The 22,561-nt window shown below is 38.4% G+C and overlaps 5 protein-coding genes across 7 annotated transcripts; 1 reads left to right on the top strand and 4 right to left on the bottom strand.

Moving 5' to 3' along the window:
- Positions 1 to 1,396: 1,396 nt before the first annotated feature.
- Positions 1,397 to 3,125, top strand: LOC140776055 (NAC domain-containing protein 79-like). The gene is made up of 3 exons (XM_073119612.1): positions 1,397 to 1,687; positions 1,797 to 2,077; positions 2,204 to 3,125. Exons 1-3 carry the CDS (start codon positions 1,495 to 1,497, stop codon positions 2,795 to 2,797), a joined length of 1,068 nt encoding a protein of 355 aa, XP_072975713.1. The 5' UTR covers positions 1,397 to 1,494; the 3' UTR covers positions 2,798 to 3,125.
- Positions 3,126 to 6,657: 3,532 nt separating this feature from the next.
- On the bottom strand, positions 6,658 to 10,502 carry LOC140776080 (uncharacterized). Of its 3 annotated transcripts, XR_012106833.1 has the most exons (4): positions 8,922 to 10,502; positions 7,702 to 7,798; positions 6,985 to 7,134; positions 6,661 to 6,831 (listed from the first exon to the last, which is right to left on the bottom strand). XR_012106833.1 is itself a non-coding variant. In XM_073119642.1 (3 exons), the coding sequence occupies exons 1-2, from the start codon at positions 10,481 to 10,483 to the stop codon at positions 7,705 to 7,707; spliced, it is 1,656 nt and encodes a 551-aa protein (XP_072975743.1). In that variant the 5' UTR covers positions 10,484 to 10,502; the 3' UTR covers positions 6,658 to 7,134; positions 7,702 to 7,704. The 3 variants fall into 3 exon arrangements, 2 of the variants coding, with proteins under 2 accessions (XP_072975743.1, XP_072975742.1); XM_073119642.1 differs by having other exon boundaries at positions 6,658 to 7,134; XM_073119641.1 differs by lacking the exons at positions 6,661 to 6,831; positions 6,985 to 7,134 and having other exon boundaries at positions 7,183 to 7,798.
- Positions 10,503 to 12,356: 1,854 nt separating this feature from the next.
- On the bottom strand, positions 12,357 to 14,383 carry LOC140776426 (protein SLOW WALKER 1). The gene has a single exon (XM_073120138.1). It carries the CDS (start codon positions 14,272 to 14,274, stop codon positions 12,679 to 12,681), a length of 1,596 nt encoding a protein of 531 aa, XP_072976239.1. The 5' UTR covers positions 14,275 to 14,383; the 3' UTR covers positions 12,357 to 12,678.
- A 115-nt stretch (positions 14,384 to 14,498) lies between these two features.
- LOC140776425 (BRCA1-associated RING domain protein 1-like) lies at positions 14,499 to 19,247 on the bottom strand. Its single transcript, XM_073120137.1, has 12 exons — positions 19,128 to 19,247; positions 18,796 to 18,849; positions 18,626 to 18,696; positions 18,393 to 18,544; positions 17,696 to 17,989; positions 17,440 to 17,540; positions 16,823 to 17,009; positions 16,580 to 16,683; positions 16,365 to 16,461; positions 16,026 to 16,191; positions 15,620 to 15,738; positions 14,499 to 15,437 (listed from the first exon to the last, which is right to left on the bottom strand). The coding sequence occupies exons 1-12, from the start codon at positions 19,214 to 19,216 to the stop codon at positions 15,078 to 15,080; spliced, it is 1,794 nt and encodes a 597-aa protein (XP_072976238.1). The 5' UTR covers positions 19,217 to 19,247; the 3' UTR covers positions 14,499 to 15,077.
- A 1,323-nt stretch (positions 19,248 to 20,570) lies between these two features.
- Positions 20,571 to 22,561, bottom strand: LOC140775996 (transcription factor MYB56-like). Its single transcript, XM_073119522.1, has 3 exons — positions 21,790 to 22,561; positions 21,298 to 21,696; positions 20,571 to 21,209 (listed from the first exon to the last, which is right to left on the bottom strand). The coding sequence occupies exons 1-3, from the start codon at positions 22,043 to 22,045 to the stop codon at positions 20,980 to 20,982; spliced, it is 885 nt and encodes a 294-aa protein (XP_072975623.1). The 5' UTR covers positions 22,046 to 22,561; the 3' UTR covers positions 20,571 to 20,979.

Below are 22,561 nucleotides of genomic sequence, written 5' to 3'. Positions count from 1 at the left end.
CTTAGTTCTCTATCTGATCAAGATTGGACATTATAATTATTTTATAGGGGAAATTACATTTTACTCCTTTGGACTTTGGCCTAAATTTATTTCTCCCCTAATAATTTTATTTCTATTATTTACCCCCTTATGTTTACATTCAAATTGAAACTATTAATAGTAATGCTCAGATTTTAGATGACAAAATGTCTTTATTATATCTTTATCATCCAAAATCTAATCGACATTAGCTTAGTTGCATTATAAATCCTATCTGATTATTTACGATTTTATCTTTAATAAGTATGTTTAAGTTTGATTTGTAGATTGGTCAGTGATACAAATGAAATCATAAATTTAGGTGTGGAGATAAAATTTATATTTACAATTATTTAGTATTGCTAAATCTTGGGCCTCTTTGTTTAAAGCCCAACACTAATTGTGCTTTGTAGTTATTTTTCTAAAATTAAGATAGTTTCTTCTTGGGTTTTTTTTTTTTTTTTTGGGTATATATACTTTATAAAAATCTCATATAGTTGTGTAACTCTTATTTTTTTATATATATTAAGGATATTTTTATCTTTTTACTACTAAATTATTAAGATTTAACTTAAAAAATAATACGGCAGGTATCTATCTATGCAAATAGCATATGCCTCCGAATATAAATATATAAATATTAATTTAGACAGATATATAAATATATATATATAAGTAAATAACGGACTTTTAAAGTGTTTACATGAAAACAGAAAACTTTCTTTCTTCTAATTATAGCCTCTTCAAATTGCATGACCATTTGTACAACTATTGCTGCATCCATTAGAGTCAGCTCTTTTCTTGGTCATATGAAGAAGAAGAAGAAGAGGAAGAAGAAGAAGAAGGGGAAGAAAGAAACAAAGAACTGTGCTTAAGTTGGTCACTCTCACATCTTTTGACAATATATATATATATATATATCCTTTGCTAGCATATGTCATTAGCAATAGATGTCTTAATTGAAAGGTACACGGCTTCCATCTACTCTTCTAAGACGACGAAGATTCGTAGCTAGTAAATCACCAAACTATTCCTATATATAACTTTTAATTCCATAGGAATAACAAAGTCTTTACGTTCTTATTAATGACTGTAATAAGTTAAACTCAAGCTAAATCAAAGAAGAATAAATCTACTGAGCTAGTAATTACCAGGAAACGACACAAGGAATACAAGTACCAAATGAAGAGAATTAAAGGAAAAATTGAAAGGAGAGACCAGAACAGAGTACCAATTATTTAACAATGAAAGCAGCACAGTGACATCTACAGTCATAATTTAAACAAAAATCAAAGTGGGCCCAAACAAAGCGGTTTCCATGAGGAGTTTCCTTCCATAGCACGGGTCTTAATTTGGCACCCTCGAATCATCGATCTATATCTCCCCCTTCTCTCCACCTCTCTTGAGGCTTTCTTTCGTTACTATCTCTCTCCCTCTCTCCTTTAGTTTTCTAGACTTCTTTCCCGAGGTGCAAAAATGGTTGAAGTCCAAGTAGTGAACAAGGAGGAAGAGAACTGCATGTACTTGCCCCCTGGCTTTAGATTTCACCCAACTGATGAAGAGATCATAACCAACTACCTCGCAGAGAAGGTTATGAGGCCAAGTAGCTTCACCTCAAGGGCTATGGGAGAGGTGGATATGAACAAGTGTGAGCCATGGGATCTTCCAAGTAAGTTATAAGTTCCTAATTAGTCACTTCTTGTTCAAGTTCCTATTTTAGTCTAAGTTTTATGGATTCTCCTTTTCTTTTTTTTTTCTTTTTAATCTTTTTTATCTAGGCAAGGCCAAGATAGGAGAGAAGGAGTGGTACTTCTTTTGCCAAAGAGATAGGAAATACCCAACTGGCATGAGAACAAATAGAGCCACAGAAGCTGGGTACTGGAAGGCCACTGGGAAGGATAAGGAGATTCGTAGAGGAAAAGGAGCGCTTATTGGGATGAAGAAAACCCTTGTTTTCTACAAAGGAAGAGCTCCCAAAGGATTAAAAACCAACTGGGTCATGCATGAGTTCAGACTTGAAGGCAAATCTAAGCACTTTGATTTCAAACTAGCTCCAAAGGTCAACTTTTTCTTCTATTCTACTACTTTTTTCTTTCAATTATGTTTACACATGCCTTGGGTAAACTAATTAAAAGACATATTATGATATGTTTTTTTTTTTTAAAAAAAATTGTTATGACTGCAGGATGAATGGGTTGTCTGTAGGGTTTTCCATAAAAACATTGGAATGAAGAAGGTAGACTCATTTGGAGATGATGATGGTGTGGAGACTCTGATGGATACAACCTACTTGAATTCTAACAACATGCCGAGTACAAGCTTAAGTAGTGGAATTACATCAAATCCTTCAAACTTTTCTACCATGAGAGGCTTGGATGATCAAATGCACAAGAGTTTCTTGCCTCACAGCCTCTCCAATATGAGCAACCAACTTATCCAGCCAATGCTCTTACCCTCGATGCCTCCTCAAAGCCCTTCTTTGTTGCTTCCAGGATCAGCTAACTTGCAGTACTTGCACCAAGAACATGCTATTATGATGAAGAATCTAGGTGGGGCTACTAATGCATCATGTGGCTCCAAGGGCACAAGCAAGATCGAACGGCCGTCGAATTCGACGGCTAGTGCTTCTCAAGGTACTGGATTGAGCTATCATCGGAGCGCCGAGAATTCATCGAATGCAACAAAGAATAACATTGGAAGCTACTGGCCATATGGTTATCTAAGCAGCCCTTCTACTGGACCTGTTACAGATTTGGACAGCCTTCATTGGAAGTACTGAAATTTTCAAAGGGTTCATTTATGTGACAGTTTGTTTGGATTTTTCTCATCAGCGAGTAAAATTGTTTCAGGTGTTCTTAGTGTAGATATACTTCAGATTATATCAGGACTAGCATGAAACTTATTCTTTTGGAAGCTTCATCTTTGAATCCATACTTTATAATTTGTACTCCTTTTTTAAAATCTTTTTTGGCTGTTCTAAAGTTTATGCTTCTTAATTCGATGTACTAGTAGTTAAATTCTCCTTCTAGAACTCTGGCTAGTTATTGCATGCCAACTGTGATATTTTACATATAATGTAATATAACAATGAAGGAAGTTTGTGATCACACGCTAGCTATGTATAATATATTTCTAATTAATGCTACATCTTCATTTATAATTCTCAGCTATTCATTTAAGATACATGAGTACCGAAAAAGATGAATAGTAATTACTAAATGCTTGAATTAAGGATCTTCTTGTTATATATCTATCATTAAGATTGCATCTTAATTATTATTCGCTTTATTTCTCTCTTGCTTCATCTCACAAGCAAAAGAGAAGAGGAGACTAATAATTAGGCAGGTGATAGCGATTAGTCGTCAAAAGAGAGCCTGCAACTCCATGCATACGCAGCTAACTTTCTTGTCAGTATTCAATAAAAAAAATATTTATTTGCCACCTCATAATCTTAGATACGAATATAATTCTTGGTTATACCTAAATAGTCATCAAGTTATATATATATATATATATATATATATATATATATATATATATATATACATAAGATCAACAAACCCACAAACATCTAGTTCAAAATCCACATGTGATGATTGCCTATTCATGAACAAAATCCAACATCCACATGCATGCATAACTAAAACCCTTGCTTCTCCAACCTAATATTATATTCCTCTATTTTTGGGCGGCCTTCATAAGGTTGATGAACCCTTTCATAATGCATGGGTAGCAATAATGGCAAAATGATAGATTGGGTTGTCTCCTTCCAGATTATTTGAAGGAGAGAGAGAGAGAGAGAGAGTTGGGCAGCTTGTCTAACCTATCATTTTTACAGGCAAACTCCTCTGGAGATCGATCAGAAAAACAAAAACGAAAAAAACCAAAATAAAATTAGGTTAGTAAAGGACAAAAGGGAAATGGAAATGAGAAGAAGAATAATAGAGGTTCTATTCATGTGATCTTCTTCAAAGCAAAGTGCGAGTTTGTTTGGTTTAAAGTTGGGGTTATAACAAAATGCCAAAGCCTTTCTACTACTCGCCTCATTTCATGCATCAAATGCCGGCTTACAAATATTCACATGCCTTGGTTTAGCTCGTTTCATCTAAGACCTCATGAGTTACTTGTCAAGAAGAATACGCATTGGTAGCCTATGTGATTTTATAGACTTTCCTTCATAGTAGATTATATATATATATATATATATTATAGGATCAAATATATAGTTGTATAAAGTTAAAAATTAGGCTACTATGACTATAAATAAGGTAGTACTCGCATTAATTATATAAAGCCAAAAAAAGAAGAAGAAGAAGAAGAAGAAGAAGAAGAGAAAGAGAGAGATAGATAGATACAGTCATGCGATCTACACATGACATGTACCTAATTCTGTTGATTTCTTTCGAGTCATGTCGAAAATGCTAGCATACAACGTGTCAAATTGGGAGCAAAACAAAAATTAAAAGGACATGAGTAGATTTAATTCAGGAATTTGAGCACATTTGCATATATTTAATGTTCATAAGCAACTTTCATACATAAAATATGATCCCCCTCTTAGACTCTTAGTTGATCGTATCATTAAACTCCATTTATTCGGTTTAACTTTTCTACCGTCCGCTTTAATTTTTCAAGTAACAAAAGGAAGAAAAGTGCGATTTTTTAACTTTTAAATCTTAATCTCTCTTTTTTTATTTAAGGAAATAATTATTGATAATTAGAAAATTATCTTTCATAACAACATCTCGAGCTTCCTCGGTTAGGATTCTGCCCTCCTCCTCCTCCTCCTCCTCCTCCTCATGGCCACGTCACCATCACGAAACAGGCATGGGAGAACAAAAGGTGGGCCCCACTGCCATACTACTTTCCTATTGGTCGGTGTGAACTTTCTCTCCGAGATGCCGAATGGAAAGGCAGCGCCGAGGCCAACTAATTCGCAAGTTAAACCTTAGAATCATACAAAATTTGCATATAACGTCCTATCTTCTAATACAATTATAAATTATACCCTATATTTTTCATTATTAGCAAATCAAACCTTATAATTGATAAGGTATGCACAGAAAATACTCTACTATTAAGTCTATTAGTTAAACTTAATTAAACATCCGTGTTAAATTAACTATAAAAAAATTACGAAAATATCTTCAACTAAATCATGCTAAGAATATTTTAGTTATTTTAAAAATAAAAATATTTTAGTCATATTAAAAATAAAATATCTTTACTTAACGATGTTAGTATTTACTAAATCATAGGACTCGATTTACAAATAATAAAAATATAGGGGGTAAACTATAATTTTATCAAAAATTAGAGTATTATATGCAAATTTCTCTAAAATCATACTAGAAAACATAGATTCAATTTATATTGATAAAAAAAAAATACAAGATATAATTTTCTGCAATCTTCGATTGCATACGGTGTGTATATATATATATATAATGAATACAAGTATAAAATATATGCTTGTAAACAAGGAACTGAAGGAAGCAATGATGTTTCTGAGAAGAGAATAAGATCAATGTAGAAATCAATGGAAAGTTTTCTTCTATCCTTCAATTTCTCATAGATAGCTAAGGAAAGAAAATGACCCCAATGCATTTATCTGGAGTCGCTTTAGTCTTTTGACCACTGTACGATAGTTTTTAATGTAGCTGTTGGCAAATTGAATTGCCAACCTTCTCTAGTCTTGGTCTCTCTTCGTTTGTAGGCTATGAGTTCTGGCACAGCTCCTAACACAACTATGTGGCACCATTTGCATGCACATCTGTAACTATCCTCGCCAGCAAATTGAAAAACAAAAAATTTCTCTTACTTTGAAAAAGTAAGGCTAGTAACCTATCTGATGCATAGCATAATTGCATTAATATATTTAGTGGTCTAACTAATCATTAATGCTTATTGGTTTTATTGACTGTATGAAAAATAAGTGTTGATGTTATCATCTTTAGCTGCATGTAAGGAATTAGAAGAAGTTAGCTAAAGATAGTCCTTTGTTAATAAAGGATGCTAACAAGAGACAGGAAGGTAAGCAAGAAACAAATCAATATGTATACAGCATTTAGAAGTTGATAATGCTTAAAGGTGAAGTTTGATGTTTGCTTCCAGAAGGAGAGAATTCTGCTAACCTGTGCATGAGACCGCGAATTATGCATCGCCAAAGTTATGGACTTCAATAAGAACACAATGTTGGCGGTGGAAAGTAGAAAAGGACATCAGACTAAGAAAGAGTAAACAAAAACCGCTCGGTTGACAGTCAAGGAAGCAATCTGATACCTTTGCAATTAGAGTCACAAATCACTGAAGACAATGTGATGTGTGTCAAGGAAGGAATTTGATACCTTTGCAATTAGTGTCACAAATCACTGAAGACAACGTGATGTTGAATGAAGTCTCAATTGTCAAATGACTTATCTGAATTGATGTAGACTCAATATGTAGTTTTCATGGAGGTTTCTACTAGAACAAAACTAGTACTAATTGGCCACTCAATTCCTGTTATCTTCAACTGTGGTGGAACTTGTTTGGTCAATCATTACGAGCAAAATTTGTGGTAAATTTCACTTCCATATGGATAATTTCTGTTTGTATGTATATGAATATGACACGGAAATGAATATTTACTTTATATAAATATGTATACTACAACTAACGGTTTGTGTGTTGCAGTTTTTCTGTTTATGCTACTAAATATATGAATCCATGATAACAAGTTCTAGAATAAACCTGAATGAGATAAGTAATATCTAGCTCATGTAATAGCCTCAGCAACAGCAGACCAATCAGGACCAGCCCTGAGAAATTGCTCTGGATTTCCATGTTAGTCATGTTAGAAGAACTAGTCGGTCAACTATATACCCAAATTAGTGAAAGGACAAAGTAATGTGATAAACATGAACAAGTGTATATATTGGGAAAAAACATATTGGTATATCGATGAGAAATAAGACAAAATCTCACCACTCAACTAAATCCAAATATCAGATAATCCTTTAAGTCTTCTATGAGCTGTTCAAGGAGTGTCAGTTTACTACTCTCTATCAGAATGCTAGTATTAGATGATCCCTTTTCCCTCACAGTCAAATGATAAACTTTTCCAATGTTAGTTATCTGCATGAGAAAAAGAATTTATGTCGGTAAAAACAATTTATGAGCATGATGTTGTCATTTAAACTCGAAATTCAGATATATGAAATCTTTCCTTGTGTGCAGAAGTTAATTTCGAGGTACTGGCTTCAGTCATGATATTGGGAAATTGGACTTTGATATCCTTTTGTGCCGAGATGGGCAGTCTAATCCGAGCAAGAAGGACTCGACAGAATTTAGAACCCATATCCAACCAAAAGATTAAAACATCAGGTGTGGGACCAACATTCCATATCACACCTGTTCTGTTCCTAATATGGGCTTGTTCCCTCTCTGCCTTAAAACTTTTTTCTTCATATTTCTTCAATTATCTTTCTCTTCTAGTATATATTATGCAACAAGTTGAGTTCATTTGGTATGCTTAGTTCAGACTCAAAGCACAGTACTCTACCAATCACTTCCAGTTCCAATATGGAATTTTACGGGATACAAGACAAACGAGTTTGAATCAGTGACAAATTGTAGGGAAATTATAGAAGTACAACTATCATTGGTTTTCTATGCAATATATGTAGTCATACTGTTCCTTACCATCTAATGCCAGAATCCCAGTATGACAGCAATACCAAAAAGTACCGTAAGTGCCACAGCTCCACCAGGCAATAAACCTTTGCTTGAAGCAGGCAATCTGCATATAGGATGATGATAAAGTATATTCAAGCTTTATAAAAGAGCAAAGATGAAGACTGAAAAAAATCATTTGATGGCATGCCTGGAATTTTGGCTGAAAGTACTGCAAATCCTGTCCAATGGATATTTCTAGTTCAAAAAGTTGGTGTTATACAGCACAAATTTATTGATAGACAGTAAAATTAGGGTCTCAGTTCAGTTAGACAACAGAAAACAAAACACGTAACAGTAAATATTCTTTCGAGTACATTCTTTTGACCGTTAGTGATTTGAATGATAATTTTAGCCAGGTGATTTCAATATTCCCAATGTCTAAACTTCCAATCCATCAAAATGGACTACCCAATGCGAAGAAATAAATATTTCTGCAGTACCACTGGTTCATGATGCCTAAAGCATCAGCACGAGGCTCATCATGTTTAGGTTGCCATAGATCACTAAATCCTAGTTTTCACAAAAATTCGTAAGGCAAATCATTTTGAATAGTCAGTTTAATTTCCTGCCCTCCTCAGCTATCTTCTTCGGCGCTTGTATTGATCTAAAGAACTTATCCTAGGAATAGAAAGATGAATTATAATGTTAATAAAGGTGTGTCGGGTAATATTGGCCAAGCAATTATCTAACTTCCCATGACAAGAATGCAATACTTTCCCTCAATCCCTTGCCATTATCTATATATTACACTTTTCACATATCTATCCTCCACAAGCACTTCATAAGAATGGGTACCCAGGATAGGATGAGAGATGCGTGACCATCTTATGATAAGTAGGCTAAAGGGCAAATGAATATATTCTCTTAAATTATCTGCATGCACTAAAATGAAATTCTAAACTTTTGGATAGTTTAGTTATTTCTGAGTTAAAAACTGAATGAAACTTTCTTATATAAGAAGGATCAAAATTAAGAGATCTGAACATGTAAAATTTCAAGTTATTTATATTCATTGCTTTTTTTCTATTTGATAATTAAGGCAGTAATATTTTCCAACTAACTTCCACCATATTAGAGCTCCAGTTTAGACGAAAGGAGAAACATAGACATAAAAAGCAAGGCCGCAATTAATCCTCTATATCCATGATTCCTTTTTCCATTATTGAAGATAATACTGTTGATCTTACCTGCGTCTCTTCCTAGAGCGATGAACCCAAGCCATTGCTGGTGGTAGGATTCCAAAGAGAAAGCAGTTTGCATAGACTCCTGCAAAATCTAGAGCCTTAGAGAAGGCCTTGGAGAAGAAAGATGCGATGAAAATGGGGACAATGAGCACAAGCCATGTCAGAATTAGATGACTCATGCTAGAACTAACATCAAACTGAGCCGACCCATTTGTGCTGTTTTTACTAATATCTTCAGTAGGGCCTTCACTAAGAATTCCTGTCAACATTCCAGCAGTAGTAGCTTGATCAGAGATTCCCCCTTCAAATCCAAACTGACTTACTCCATTCAAATTCCCAATTTCACCTCTCTGTCGACCCACTTCTTGTGAAAAATCCCTCCTTGTCTGAGCAAACCTTTCTTTAATCAGTTCCACAGTATCTGCTAATTGTTTTGGGAAGCTCACAGCATAACCTATCATACTAGTGGCCAATGCGGCAAAAGCGAAACCTCTAACAGCGGGCAAAGCAGAAGAATTCACAGAGAGCAGCAGCTTAATAGGATCATCAAAGGCCACATTACACCTCCCTGCTAGTCCTAAAATAACTGCATTCCATGAAAGAACCATAGCCAATGGAACAGCACCTCCAAGAAGTATAGCTTTGCGGGCATCGTACACTGAGTCACCTACAATCTTGCACATAAAGGGAGTAATAACATGGAATCCTAATGTAAGCACAGCGACCGGGATTGCAGGCGAGATGGCCTCAGGCCTCCAACAAGCAAATGCAAGAGAACCCAACAAATTGCTTCTACCCACTGACAAACCGATCACCACGAGCGCCGTGATCGACACGAGCATTAGGCCGCAGAGCAACCGATTCGTGACATCGATGGCCTTAAAAGGGAAGAACCCAATTACGACGCCAATGAAACAAGGGAACAAGGCATGAGCTAAGACTGGATTAACCAAAGGAAACTGTTGGGAAACAAGAGAACCGATACCAGAAACGCATGCGATCAGAAGAGAGAAGCTAAGGCTGGCATAGATTATGGCAACGAAGGCCGCAAAGTTTGCACCCAAGGTGTTTGTTGCTAGTCCTGTGAAGCTGACCTCGTCGACACCATCCTCTTCCATAGCCGCGAAGCTTAGCTCTGCGACGAGGACGATGGAGGAAACGACGTACACCCAAGAGAGGATGATAGCAATGGTGGATGGAACAGGGCCTGATCTAATGGTGGCAGAGGGGAGACCAAGCATCCCTGGCCCAACAGCAGTGCCTATGATCAAACTAACAGCACCCCAAAAGCTCTTACCTTTACTTTTATTCTTCCCAACCAATTTCTCTTTGATGGGTTCGTCTGCATCAGAGCTGGTGGGTGAGGAGAGGGGAATGGCATTACTCCCTGCTTTGCAACTTAGAGTATAGAGAAGAGGGTAGGAGGAGGACAGAGAGAAGGGTGGTTTGCAAACTACACTAGGGCAAGTGGGTATCTTGAAAGGGGTAAGATTTTGTCTCTGGTGGAGATGAGAAGAGGGGAGTGCAGTAAAAGGAGTGATTTTGGTTAGGATGCAGGGCACCATGCTTGAGTGGGGAAGAATGAGAAGGGGGTGGGGGGGGGGGGGGGGGGGGGGGGGGGGGGGGGTTTGTTAAGATGTAAGATTCGGGGAATCTAAGAAAGAAGACGTCTGCATTCTTGTTCTATAGAGGCTATATTTGGAATTATTGTTCTAGCTGTCAGAGGTTATGCAGTTATCCAATACAGTAGGAGAAAAGAGGTGCGACAAAACTGTGCTCAAGCTTCCAATACAAATAGGAGAAGGTCTCACTCAGGTGTTCTTTTTTTTCAAAATTTTATTTCCATACTCGTCTAGTTTAAAACTACACCTTTTTTTTTAATTCCTGATTTATAGGAGTTATTTTTAGTATTTTTTTTTTCTGTTTAGTTATAATATTAGGATAGAGGGTGTAACTATAACTATGAATAAGCAGGTGCTTGATTGTAAAGAATACCATTAATGTATTTAAAAAAGTATTGGTGCTCTTTGATTTTTAGGGGTATTTTAACTTTAATTTGGAATAAGGACATGGATAAAGGGTCATATGAGAGTTATTAATCATGATATTTGCTATACAAAATTTTGTGGTGTTTGACTATAAGTGATGAATAGGAGATTCCCAGATCACAGTACCCTTTGCCAATTACACTGGAGCTCTCCAGTGTTATAGAAAGAGGTGATCAAATAATTAATAGTGCTGTGAGCTTTCACCAATAATTTATCTTTCTATAATTTCTCACACTACATAGCTAAAGCTGCCTATCCAAGAAAACTATTATAAGCTACTACATGACTAATACAATGCATAGTGCTGCTATTTTAACAACATTGTACTACGCATTAACCTGAGGTCAGAGATACTAATGCCAGAAGTGGATCATGCTAATGTAATCTTTGCCATCTGTCTTCATTATCATCATGGTGCTGGAAGGTAGGCGATACCTCGAGCTGCTGTTGCTGCTCCTGGATATATGGAGGTTTTGCAAGAAAGAGCAAGAGAATCATGTAGATATAAAGAACAAATAGAGGGTTTTATGAGACAAAAAGACTACTGTATGTAAAAAATGTGTGAATGAGAATTCCAAATGAAATAGTTCTTGGATACTGTATGGCAATCTGAGTAAAGGGCAAATAAGATTACAAGGATGAACAGACAAAAATGGAAGCAAAATGTACAATTCATTAAGGATCAATAGATAGAATAAAAATAAAAAGCAACTCAGAAGGACAACAGCCAGCATTTCTAATTTACTTACTACAGTTCGACAGAAACTAATAAATACAGTCATGCATCACTGATCACTTGTCCCAGGGTCAAGAAATCCATACTTTAAATGTGCTCCCATTGGACTGAAGAAGTTAAAGTATAAACCATCATATTTGAGAAAATCTGCTTAAAAATCATTCAACGAACAAGGCAAACAACCTTTAAAGCTTGATACAAATTGGAGAAAAAATTGATGTCTAAAGTTCATTCTTCAACAATATCAATTATCGAACCAAATCATCTAAAAAGCATAATAAATAGATATTACAAAATATTAAACCAGCCAAAACCTAGATAACTACATTGATTGCAGCTCAAATCCACAAACACAGCAAAAGCACATTAATGGAATTCTCCATACTTTACCATCCGGCATGGTTCAGACATCATGACTTCATGAGAGGCTGTGGCGGTACCCCGGTAGATAACATTACGCAGAGAGCCTAAAATATCAAGGTGGCCAATATTGAGACCTCGATGACCTTTCCCTGTAATGATGTAATCTACTATCCAGTTCATTTCACGGAAGTGTTCAATTTAATGTATGTATAGTTGTACACATTTTATACGAATCAAAGCACATTTGAAGTTAACTAATAGTTAAACATGCTTAATGGAGATTTCAACATCTTGCACCAAGAAATTACCAAATGATTGGTATTATAGAATAACAAAATGTTTCACAAGGAATAAATTTCTTTAAAGGAGAAACATCACAAGTAGATTCAGAGCATCCAGACTATTCAAAATTGTACTTACTGAATGAAGATTACAATTCAGCAGCTCTATGCAATATCCATAAATAACAGGGGCACTTTAGTAGCATACCGGAGAGGCTCACGATACTGTAAATAGTGGGAAAAATGGCAACTGATGCAAAGACCAGTGTACTTTGATGCCACAATGAGTGTTAAACTCATTTCAGGAAATTTTTTTTTTTTGCAATTAGCATTCATCTTCCAGCAATCACAAGCAAAGGCGAAATCATTCCTTGTATCTCCCGCAAAGAATGTTGTATCTGGATCTCCTCGGCAATCATTCGCTTGAGGTTCCTAACATGGTCTCTCAGCTCATTTGTTGACTGAATATCTTCCGCACGCATCTCAAGAACCTTCCTGGCCAACCCCATCAAAAACCTAGCATATCTCGGCATGGTGGCAAATCTGTGCAGAAATCCCAATAGCACTTCAAGCTCATCCTTGTCCAAATTTTCTACGCACCTAATCAGCTTCCTCCTTGCTACCAACTCCTCCATTACAGCCACAATACTATTCGGGTTCTTCTTATTCAATGCAGCAATAAGTGCATCCTTGTGCATAAATTTCTTCAAGAGTTTGTCATGTTCAGCCAACTTCACCTTCCTAGGTCTCTTCACAAGAAAATCACTCTCTCCTGGCTTCTCATTCTGACCTCGGTGGAAGTACCTATAGTTCGTTGGCCGGAGAACTTTCTTACCAGGCTCCGGAGCAGACCATTTAATCTCACTAGAACTTTTACCCCCTAGATCCTCCTCCTCCACCTTCTTCTTCTTCTTACCCATGTAGATAACACCATTAGAAGTCCCGACAACTCGAATCAACCCTGATGGGGAGAACCCCACAGACAACAATTGCGATGGGTACCTCATAGAGTGTGTGATTTTAAAGGCCGCAAAATCGAAAACCTTCATATATCCGTCAATGGAAACACTCAAAAGCCTCGAATCCCCACCTCCCACTTTCCCGAGTGACAACGCGGTGACGGTCTTATTATGACTCTCAATTGAATGAATCAACCTCCCTCCGCCGATGAGATCCCAAATCTTGACACAATTCCCGCCTGCGGTAGCAATAAGCCCGCCCGAAGGCAAAAAGAGAGTGCTTTCCACCGGCGCCCCGTGGTTGAAGGCCAAGGTTGGATTTTTGTCGACACGGACGTCCCAGAGCTTGACGGAATGATCGTAGGAGCCGGTGGCGATGACATCAGGGGAAATGGGAGATGCCGAGCCAGCACGGATGTAGTCGCGGTGGGCGGCAGGGAAGGAGACAACAACGGTCTCAGAGGGGACGTCCCAGTAGTTCAAGAGGGTGTCATCGCCTCCCGAGAAGAGGTGGAGCTTGTCGGCGATTCGAGGGTAGCGGACGACGTGGACGGGGCGGGAGTGGGATCGGAGGCGGCGGAGAGCTGCGGCGGACTTGTCGAGGCGGAAGACCTGGACGATCCCGGACTCTCCTCCGGCGGCGAGGAGCGAGCCGTCGCAACGGAATGAGGGGGAGTAGGCGACGTCGGAGAAGGAGGAGAGGGGGGAGAAGGGTTTAGGGGAGAGGTCAGGGGAGTCACCCGAGAAGAGGTGGACGGAGGCCGATACGGCGGCAGCAAGGTCGAAGGGAGGGACGGGGGAGAACTCGAGGAAGGTGACGGGGAGGTGGAGGCCGGAGGCGACGGTGGAGGACTTGAAGGAACGCCAGAACTTGGACTCGGGGGTTAGAGTTTTCGGGTTGCGAGATGGTTTGTGGAGGTGGGAGGAGGAGGATTCCACGGGGAAGAAGGACTTCGAGGGGTCGGCCATGGCGGACTCGAAACCCTAATCCTATGTGAAGGAGGGGCTTTTATTGGACAAGTTAGGGTTTAGGGTTTTGGAGAAATTGGAAGCTTGAAGAGAAGTAGAAAAGGTGAGCCCGAAACATCTCAACCCGCAATAAAACGGGTAATCGGGTGCGGATGTCATGTCCAAACCCGCCCAAAACATCCGAAACCCTCGTAAAGAAAAAGAAATTCGTGTATTGGTGCATGACATTAACATCATACAATCAAGTAGATTAGCAGTTTGAACCCCACATTTTTGCTATTTGTAAAATGACCAAAAACTCCCTGTGGTAAGATCTCAGGAAAGAAAGAACCCTGCACTTGGATAACTATCAATGCAGTGTAGCAACATAACACATTATTCTGTGATAGGAGATTATGAAAGAAGATATGGTAGTTCGTGTCATGTAGAAGTGGCTAATCCTTTTATCGAGCCTATAATTAGCTCTACGATTATCAATTAAAAAACAAAGCATTCTCCCAAAGAGTAAAGACAATTATAGTTTTGTTAGAATGTCAGATATTCTGTTTGAATTCATATGATAGGTGTAATCAAGAGATTACAGCAGAATCCACAAGTTGCTTCTCATATACAAAATATTTTTCTCTGGATAAACAGATGAGTTCATCAAAGAAGCTACGAGTTTGTCAATGATATGACCATTTATAAGCTTCAAACACAACTAAAAAGACCTTCAGGAAGGTGCCAAAAGAGAAAGCTTGTTAAAGTCTACAAAAACGAGGAGATAAAAGCATCAGATTTATGTATCTTAGACATTCAAGATACTAAGAGATTGATGTTTTTCCTCTATTGAGAAGATGACTATCAAAAGCAGCAATGGCATCCAATAACTTTGTATGACCAATGACTTGTGCGTTGGTCCTGTTTGCATATGCTACAGCCTCTTCACATCTCTCCTCTTTAACCTTGACAAGGTCTCCTGAGCTGAATTCTTGGGGAGGATCCTCATTGTAAACAAAGTATGTAAGTGGAGAGGATTCACTCGCACTCAAGTTCGACATTAGGAAACCATCTTCCATGATTGTTCCACCAGCAGCTACGACAAGGTCTTCGAGGCAACGTTTGTAAAAAGGAACGAAGTAGCCACTGAAATAAAAGTCTAATCCAGCTAATAACTTCGGTGCCTGTTAGAATATTTCCAAACGGAGTCTTCCAACATCAATATATTCATGGAGCTATAGACAAGTATGTGCACATCTACATGCACCCTAATAGCTAGGTGACATTAAAAGGTCTTGACTAGTAAATATGGAAGCTCAGATAATGTACAGATAAATTCACAGGACAGAGTGAGAGAGAGAGGGACCTTTTCTATCGCTCTAATTCTTCCCTTTCTTGGTCCATCAAACGGTCCATGCATATCAAGGTTGATTCCAAAATGCTCTTCCGAAACTAAATGTCCAGCTTCAATGCAGGCTTTGATCCCTAAAGCAGCCAAATCAAGTAGAAGTAAATATATGTTCTGCAACACAATGGACTTACTACTTTGCAGCACAGAATCATTTGATGATTATACAAAAAGCAATAAGTTCTAACCATTATAATCACATCTTTACAGGATATCAATAAATAATATGAGGTACTGAATTTTAGTAATAGCACAAGTTTTCTTTAACCACAACTATTTAGAGTTACATAATGTCCATACAAGTGTACCGCCAATATGCCACAGTCAATTAGGATAATGAAAACGAGGACAGGTTAATGCTTACAATCAATAGTGATGACCCATTTAGCAGTCAAGAGAGCCATGAGGACCTTTTGTGTTCTATGGCAAGCACCTTTCTCATTGGTTGCCGCAATGACATGAGTGACATTTGGTCCCCACTTATTTAAGACAGTTGCACCAGTCAAAGTTGCAAACTTGCCAAGAAGTTCCTAAACATTATTCATTCATATAATGAACGACTTAACGTTTGAAAAAAAAAAAGGATCATCAGTACTGAAAGAAAAATATTCTGAAATTAAATTGGATCCTCCAAAAGCATTGTCGACATGTAACTTTCACATGAAGAATCAGAATGTTGGTCTATATATTTCTTCAAGATTACCTTGTCTGATGGAGTGAGATCAGATCCAAGTAAGACATAATCAAGTTGATCCTTTTGCCAACTTATCGCCAGCTCTGCTGGCTTCATAGAACTGTTACTACCAAGATAAGATAGAGTACTATATCAGCTAGTCATGATGGCAATCTAAAATAAAATAAGGCCGGCATCATTAACTACAGTTAGCATATAGAATTTAACAGAGGATGAAAGTGTACATCTTAGTTGATGAACTGGTCAATGAAATCCTCTTCATTGCATTGGAGCTATCGCATGGTAATTTCTCCGATGAATGAGAAGGACAAAGCACATGAAAATTTTCCTGTTACAACAAAAGGCATGTTGCCCCAAAGTTAAGGAAATAAGATAAAAGGGCGCTCAAGAATTATAGACATTAAAGAGAGCACACTGGTGGTGTTCTTCAAGACATAGGTTATGACAAGGAATACTAGAGAGCTCACACAATCCCAACGACAGTCTGGAACCTCAACAGCACAGGGAATGTGAAAGCTCCTTTGGCAGCTCTTATAGTAACAACCAAGAGCAGCTCCCTTCAGTCCACATTTGCTGCATTTTATCTTTGAAGCACGTGCAAGTTCAATCTCCAAGTTATTAACAATATCACCAGAAAAATATACTTGGGGAGACCTGCATTATCAGAGAAATTGATAGTGGAAGAACATATCCAGAGTTTCCAAAAGAATATTTCAGTTTCAACTGATAGAAGAGATAAGTCAGATGGCTAAAAAGAAACCATCAGCAAAGCTCCAATTAATATGCGCTCCTGAATCCGAGTTCATATCCAGGGTCCAATAATTCCAACATCATGGAAAAGCAACAACAACAATAAGATTAATAACAAAATGATAAAAAGCACTCTGGAGTGTCATTGAGATATCACTAATGTAATTGACTTCCAATATGACCGAAATTGGACCTCAAAGTATTGCAACAAGAAAGACGAAATGGTCATTAAAAGCATGCTGAACATTTTCTGGACAATGCTAGAGTGAACTTCATCTGGATGCAAAATATATCACATAATAATTAAAAAAATTGTTACATTAGAGCAACATACCATTCAACACACTTTTGATGAACATGCACGACATTTAATTGATTGGCTTCATCAGCTGCTACCAGTTTTCCATTTATATAACATAGCATTGAACCAGAAGCCTAGAAATCAATCAAAAGAAAGAAGTCAATCACATAAGGAAACAATTTCCCAACTCTGCAGTTTTTTTAGTAAATTAGCTACATAGCAAAATCCATCTGTCTTTCGCGCTAGCAGTCCATTAAGACACAGAGCCAGATTCAGCACAATAATTCACCTCAGTGGTCCTAAATGAATGGCAGAAAGCACATTCATCAGCAAACAATCGAGTAGGAGTATGAAATGGCTGCCTGTTGAATTTGCCATGAGAATTCTTCAGCTTGTCTCCCTTCGTTTTCTTTGGCCCTACACCACTCTCTTCGGTTTGTAACAAATGTTCCTTTTTTGTGATATTTTCCATTTTTCCAGAATGATGGGTTTCAGAACTCGAAGCATCCAGCCAAGAACCTTCTTTCGTCGCACTTGTGTCAACTTTCTTAGGCAAATCATTTGTGGGTGATATCTTGATACTCTGCAAATTGGTTCGAGGGAAAGGTACAAGTCATACAACTAAAACAGAACATGGTGAGACACCTACTGCAAGTCTGCACGAGATCCATTATTAATATATTACAAGTATAGTGAACTTTCAATCAAACATTATCTTTCAACATCCTAGTTTAGCATGTTTTCGAATAACTTAATAGTGGAAACATGTAACATTGGGTTTCATTTCTTATTATCAGAATTTCTTAACTAACGGAATTTGGCAACGCTCTTGCAAAATAATCTACTCTTACTCTACTAACCTTCCCATCTGATGTGTATACAAATATATGATCGATCCAATTGGTTTAGTTTGAAATTCCTAAAAGATTATAGCTTCTTCTTCCATGACCATAAGACCATTACTGAACCAGATGATCTGTAAGTACCTCCACAAAGCCAGGTGCAGTAGATGGAGGCTCATGCTGTCTACTGGGTGTCTCATCATGAGACTCCCTCTGCTGAAGGATAACACCAATAGAAGTGTCCATGTCACTAAATATTTTTACCATTTCTCTTATGTGGACAGCTGGTCTAAGATCTGAAATTAGCAAATCAAATGAAACCAAAATTTAGTAAAGCATCCATCATAAACTGAATCCAACTCTCTCAGAAAAAGTACCTCGATGAAGAAAAGTTGAGCTGCAAATGGCACATGAAGAACTCCGTTTCTTTAGCTGCGGAATGCAACCGCTGCACATGTTTAAATACAAGGATGATCAAATATAACTCTGTGAAGGTAAATTATAACTTTTTGAACTCCGCATTGGAATTCAGAAGAACTTATCATACTGGCAAACCAGGTGGTCGCAGGGCAGCAATGTTGGAATTTCCAGCAAGTTTAAGCTACAGCAAGATAATAAACAAGTTAAGACTTCCTACGAGAGAAGGCAACATCAAGTGAACCAAATTCTCATCGACCATTTCTTGTTGATCTTCCTAAAAGAGAAGCACTAATGCAGACAGAAAAAGGAAACCTTAAAATCTATACCATCCCTTCCTATTTTCCAGTTTTCCTCACTAAAACATCAAGAACGTGCAAAGGCCGCAACTTAGGAGTTAGGGCTAATCATATTGGATCAAAAGATGAGAAATTCGATCAAAAGAGGGAAGAAGAGAGATACCAGATGGAGCATTTGAGCTCAGCCTCCATCCTCTGCAGGTGATGAAAGAAAGGGGTCAGAATTCGAGCCAATTCCTCGCAATCCGCCATTCCGAAACCTCCAATTCCACACCAAAAGAGATGTAAAGGGCGAGCAAGAAATCGAACTCAAAGTAGGAACGGATATAGATAGATATGAGAGAGGAATTATGAGGTTTATTTAATTTAATTTATCTCAGGATTTAAGGTGATCGTTCCTTCTTCCCCTCGACGAGAACCCGAAGCGATTTGATTCCGAGCTTTGGTATTTCTCGGGAATTGGGGTTGTGGTTGGCGGGAGATGATGTGATTGAATGCAGGACGATTGATGGATGGCTGAGATTCGTCAATAGAGTTTATGATGGTGAGGCTATATATACCCTTCTTTTTTTCTTCTTTTGAATAGTTATACACGGAGTTAACTACGAACTCTATATTAAACTTTATTAGTAGAGTTAAATGAATCTTAACATAAACTTGAAACAGTTATTAGTTAAAAGTAACGGCATGCACCAATTAAACGAGACTAATATTTTTCTTGTAGACAATTCTCTCTTCTTAGTTCAAGTTAATGAATAAGTTAACATCACGGAGTCCGTTTGACACCTACAACCAAAATGGGGGGGCGGGGGGGGGGGGGGGGGGAAACGAAACCGTTACAAGTCGTTGCCGTTTTCCGATTGCCAGACGTTTTCCTTCCACCGACCGCAAGCGAGGTCAGTCGCTACGCCCACGTGACTGCAGGAGACGTTACAACTCAAGAATAAAAAGTAGGTTTCAAGTAAGATCTTTGGACTCTAGTCAAAGAAAAAAGACAACTATATTTAAGAACACTTTGGAAAAACCAACCAAATCTCTCTCTCTCTCTCTCTCTCTCTCTCTCTCAGACAGTACTGATCTCTTGCGCACAATGCAAAAGCAACGGCCAGAGATTAAAGAATTTTGAGGTAATTAAGTACTGCATATAAGAGAGAGAGAGAGAGAGAGAGAGAGAGAGAGAGAGAGAATAGCTCCATTTGCTACTCACCAGAGCACCATAATGGCTGGTATCTTGTGGGGTTGGTTTTGTCAGGGAGTATATACATTTCACCACCACATCATGGCATTCTAGTTTCTTTACCTCTTTCTAACTCCTACTTGTTGCTTTTACCACTACTAATTTGAAACTTGGTTGTTGAGAATGAGTCAGTGCCTTTGGCCTCTGATGACCAGAAGCCATCAGAGCAGAAATGAACAAAAGAAGGCACTTGAATTGACAAGTGTTCATCTTTTCTTTTGGCGTATCTGGGCAGTGAGATCATGTCATTGTGCTAGGGATCCAAAAGAAGTATATGGGTTTGTTTAGCATTTTGTATTAACAACTCCAATATATTGCTTCCATTCAGCAACCTTCACTTCAGCAGTTCATATGTAACAAGTAGAGATAAACTACAATTTCAAGATCAGGTTCATTACTAACTCAGAGAGTTTGGTAGGTGATGATCAAACTCCTTCTATGGAATAAGCATACAATCATTTTCCCAGGAAATAAGAAAATATATATATCAGAACATCTTTTCACCATTGCCACTTGATTGATACCAAGAGAAAAAAGAAGAAGAGAGGAGCTCATAAGATCAGATATCTGAACCAGGATTGCAGCAGTAAATGGTCTATGACAATTGAGACTATGGGCCAGACAACCACAACCAAGTAGCAGAAAATTGAAGTAAAAAAGACTAGACTTTTGAGCACCAAAATTACTCCTCCATCCAATTTCCCTCCTCTTCCTTTCTTTTCGTCTCTGTTCTGCACATTAGCCTTGGCCTAATTTACCCTTCACCAGAAGAGAGGTTCTATACTGCTCCAACACCAAGGAAATCAAAGAAGGGCAAATTAACCTTCTCTCTGTTTCCAAAAGCTTCATCTTGCAAGAAGGGATTGCTCTTTCTCCTGTATGGAGGCACAGACTCAGTTGCTGAAGCTTGAGAGGTTGTTTCAGACTCACCATAGTTTTCCACACCCACAGGCACCAAGGGAGCACCCTCATGGAATCCTCCTTTCCTCATGGCAGCCATCTTTTCATCTATTCAAACAAAATGAACAAACCATCAGAAAACTACAAACTTCTTCTGAGTCTCAGGAGAATTAAGACAAATATATAAGAAGCATACCCATCAAGAACTCAAAGGCCTGTGGCTGTGGCTGTTGAGTTGGGCTTATTCTATTGAAGAAACCACTACTAGTTGATGCAGATTCATCTCTGGTGGTGGTGATGGTGGACTCTCCACTGCACATCTCCACCCCCTTTGGGATGTCCTGGCCATGGCAAGTGGCGGGCTTCCTCCTCTTGCAGCCATTGGAGTGCTCCCTCTGCTTCCTTGCCATGATAACATGCCAATGATTCTTCACAGAGTTATCAGTTCTCCCAGGGAATAGCCTTGCAATCAATGCCCACTTGTTCCCATAGAGCCTGTGTGCAGAGAGGAGCCTCTCCTCTTCCTCCTCACTGAAGGCCTTCTTGTTGATCCTTGGATCCAACTGGTTGAACCATCTCAGCCTGCAGCTCTTCCCTACGATTAAAAAGAGCAAACTTGTTATGATTCAACGAATGGAAAGAAAGAAAGAAAAAATTAAAATGAAGGGTTTTGATGGGTGTGGTGTACCTGATCTCCCTTCAAGCTTCTCAGCAATCAGGTTCCAGTTCTGAGGGCCATATTGGGAAACAAGCTCCTTGAGCTTGGCATCCTCCCCTGGCCTCCAATGGCCTCTCGCACAGACCTTTCTCTCACCAGATTCCCCTTTCTGATCCAATGGAAGAAGACCCATCTCGCCAGTCCCTGGTGGTAGCGATGGAGTTGGCCCTGGAGGAAAACAAGAGAAACCCATCTCCATTGTAGATATCTGCGGCTCCAGGCCCATCCCCTTTTCCTCTCAATCTAAGATCAACGGCAAGTTTTAAATAAAAAAAAGCCACTGTCTTCTTCTAAAAGTTACCCAGAAACAAAGATGGGATCTTGATCACAGATGTAATGGACTAAGGCCCTCTCCTACCTAGGATTCAACTTATGTAAGGAAGACAACAGAGAGGATTTCAGAAACAAGGGAAGGAAGAGGAATCAAGGAGGCAAGAAAAAACCACATGGGTCTTCTCAACTCACTCTCTCTCTGTCTGTCTGTGCAATTTGTTGTTCTCTTACATGAGAAGGATTGATGGCATTGGGGTTTACATGCAGTAGTATAAGAAAAGGAACCACTCGTGTGGGTTGGGTCACCTCTCTCTCTCTCTCTCTCTCTCCTTCTCTCTTCTCCCTTCTCTCTCTTCTATCTCTGAAGTATTGTAGCAGAGACAGTGGGATTGTTGGTCCTCTTGCTTTGGCAATGTCTCCTCTAAAGCTTGACAAAGAGAAGCAGTAACGCATTTGTCTCTTTTTGTAC

Source organism: Typha angustifolia, chromosome 14 (assembly GCF_048772165.1).
Source record: "Typha angustifolia cultivar Huaian chromosome 14, ASM4877216v1, whole genome shotgun sequence".
Lineage (NCBI taxonomy): Eukaryota > Viridiplantae > Streptophyta > Magnoliopsida > Poales > Typhaceae > Typha > Typha angustifolia.
This window is presented reverse-complemented; position numbering and strand designations above follow the sequence as displayed.

Bases quoted from the DNA above. Each gene is read 5' to 3' on its own strand.
- LOC140776055 (XM_073119612.1), top strand. From the start codon at position 1,495: ATGGTTGAAGTCCAAGTAGTGAACAAGGAGGAAGAGAACTGCATGTAC. The intron at 1,688-1,796 runs GTAAGTTATAAG...TTTTTTATCTAG, and splicing joins TGAGCCATGGGATCTTCCAA to GCAAGGCCAAGATAGGAGAG. The intron at 2,078-2,203 runs GTCAACTTTTTC...TTATGACTGCAG, and splicing joins ATTTCAAACTAGCTCCAAAG to GATGAATGGGTTGTCTGTAG.
- LOC140775996 (XM_073119522.1), bottom strand. From the start codon at position 22,045: ATGGGCCTGGAGCCGCAGATATCTACAATGGAGATGGGTTTCTCTTGT. The intron at 21,697-21,789 runs GTACACCACACC...TTTTAATCGTAG, and splicing joins GAAGCTTGAAGGGAGATCAG to GGAAGAGCTGCAGGCTGAGA. The intron at 21,210-21,297 runs GTATGCTTCTTA...TTGTTTGAATAG, and splicing joins GGCCTTTGAGTTCTTGATGG to ATGAAAAGATGGCTGCCATG.
- LOC140776080 (XM_073119642.1), bottom strand. From the start codon at position 10,483: ATGGTGCCCTGCATCCTAACCAAAATCACTCCTTTTACTGCACTCCCC. The intron at 7,799-8,921 runs GTAAGATCAACA...TCCTATATGCAG, and splicing joins CGCTCTAGGAAGAGACGCAG to ATTGCCTGCTTCAAGCAAAG.
- LOC140776425 (XM_073120137.1), bottom strand. From the start codon at position 19,216: ATGGCGGATTGCGAGGAATTGGCTCGAATTCTGACCCCTTTCTTTCAT. The intron at 18,697-18,795 runs GTATGATAAGTT...AAACATGTGCAG, and splicing joins TGCGACCACCTGGTTTGCCA to CGGTTGCATTCCGCAGCTAA. The intron at 15,739-16,025 runs GTAAGCATTAAC...TGGCTGCTTTAG, and splicing joins ATGGGTCATCACTATTGATT to GGATCAAAGCCTGCATTGAA.
- LOC140776426 (XM_073120138.1), bottom strand. From the start codon at position 14,274: ATGGCCGACCCCTCGAAGTCCTTCTTCCCCGTGGAATCCTCCTCCTCC.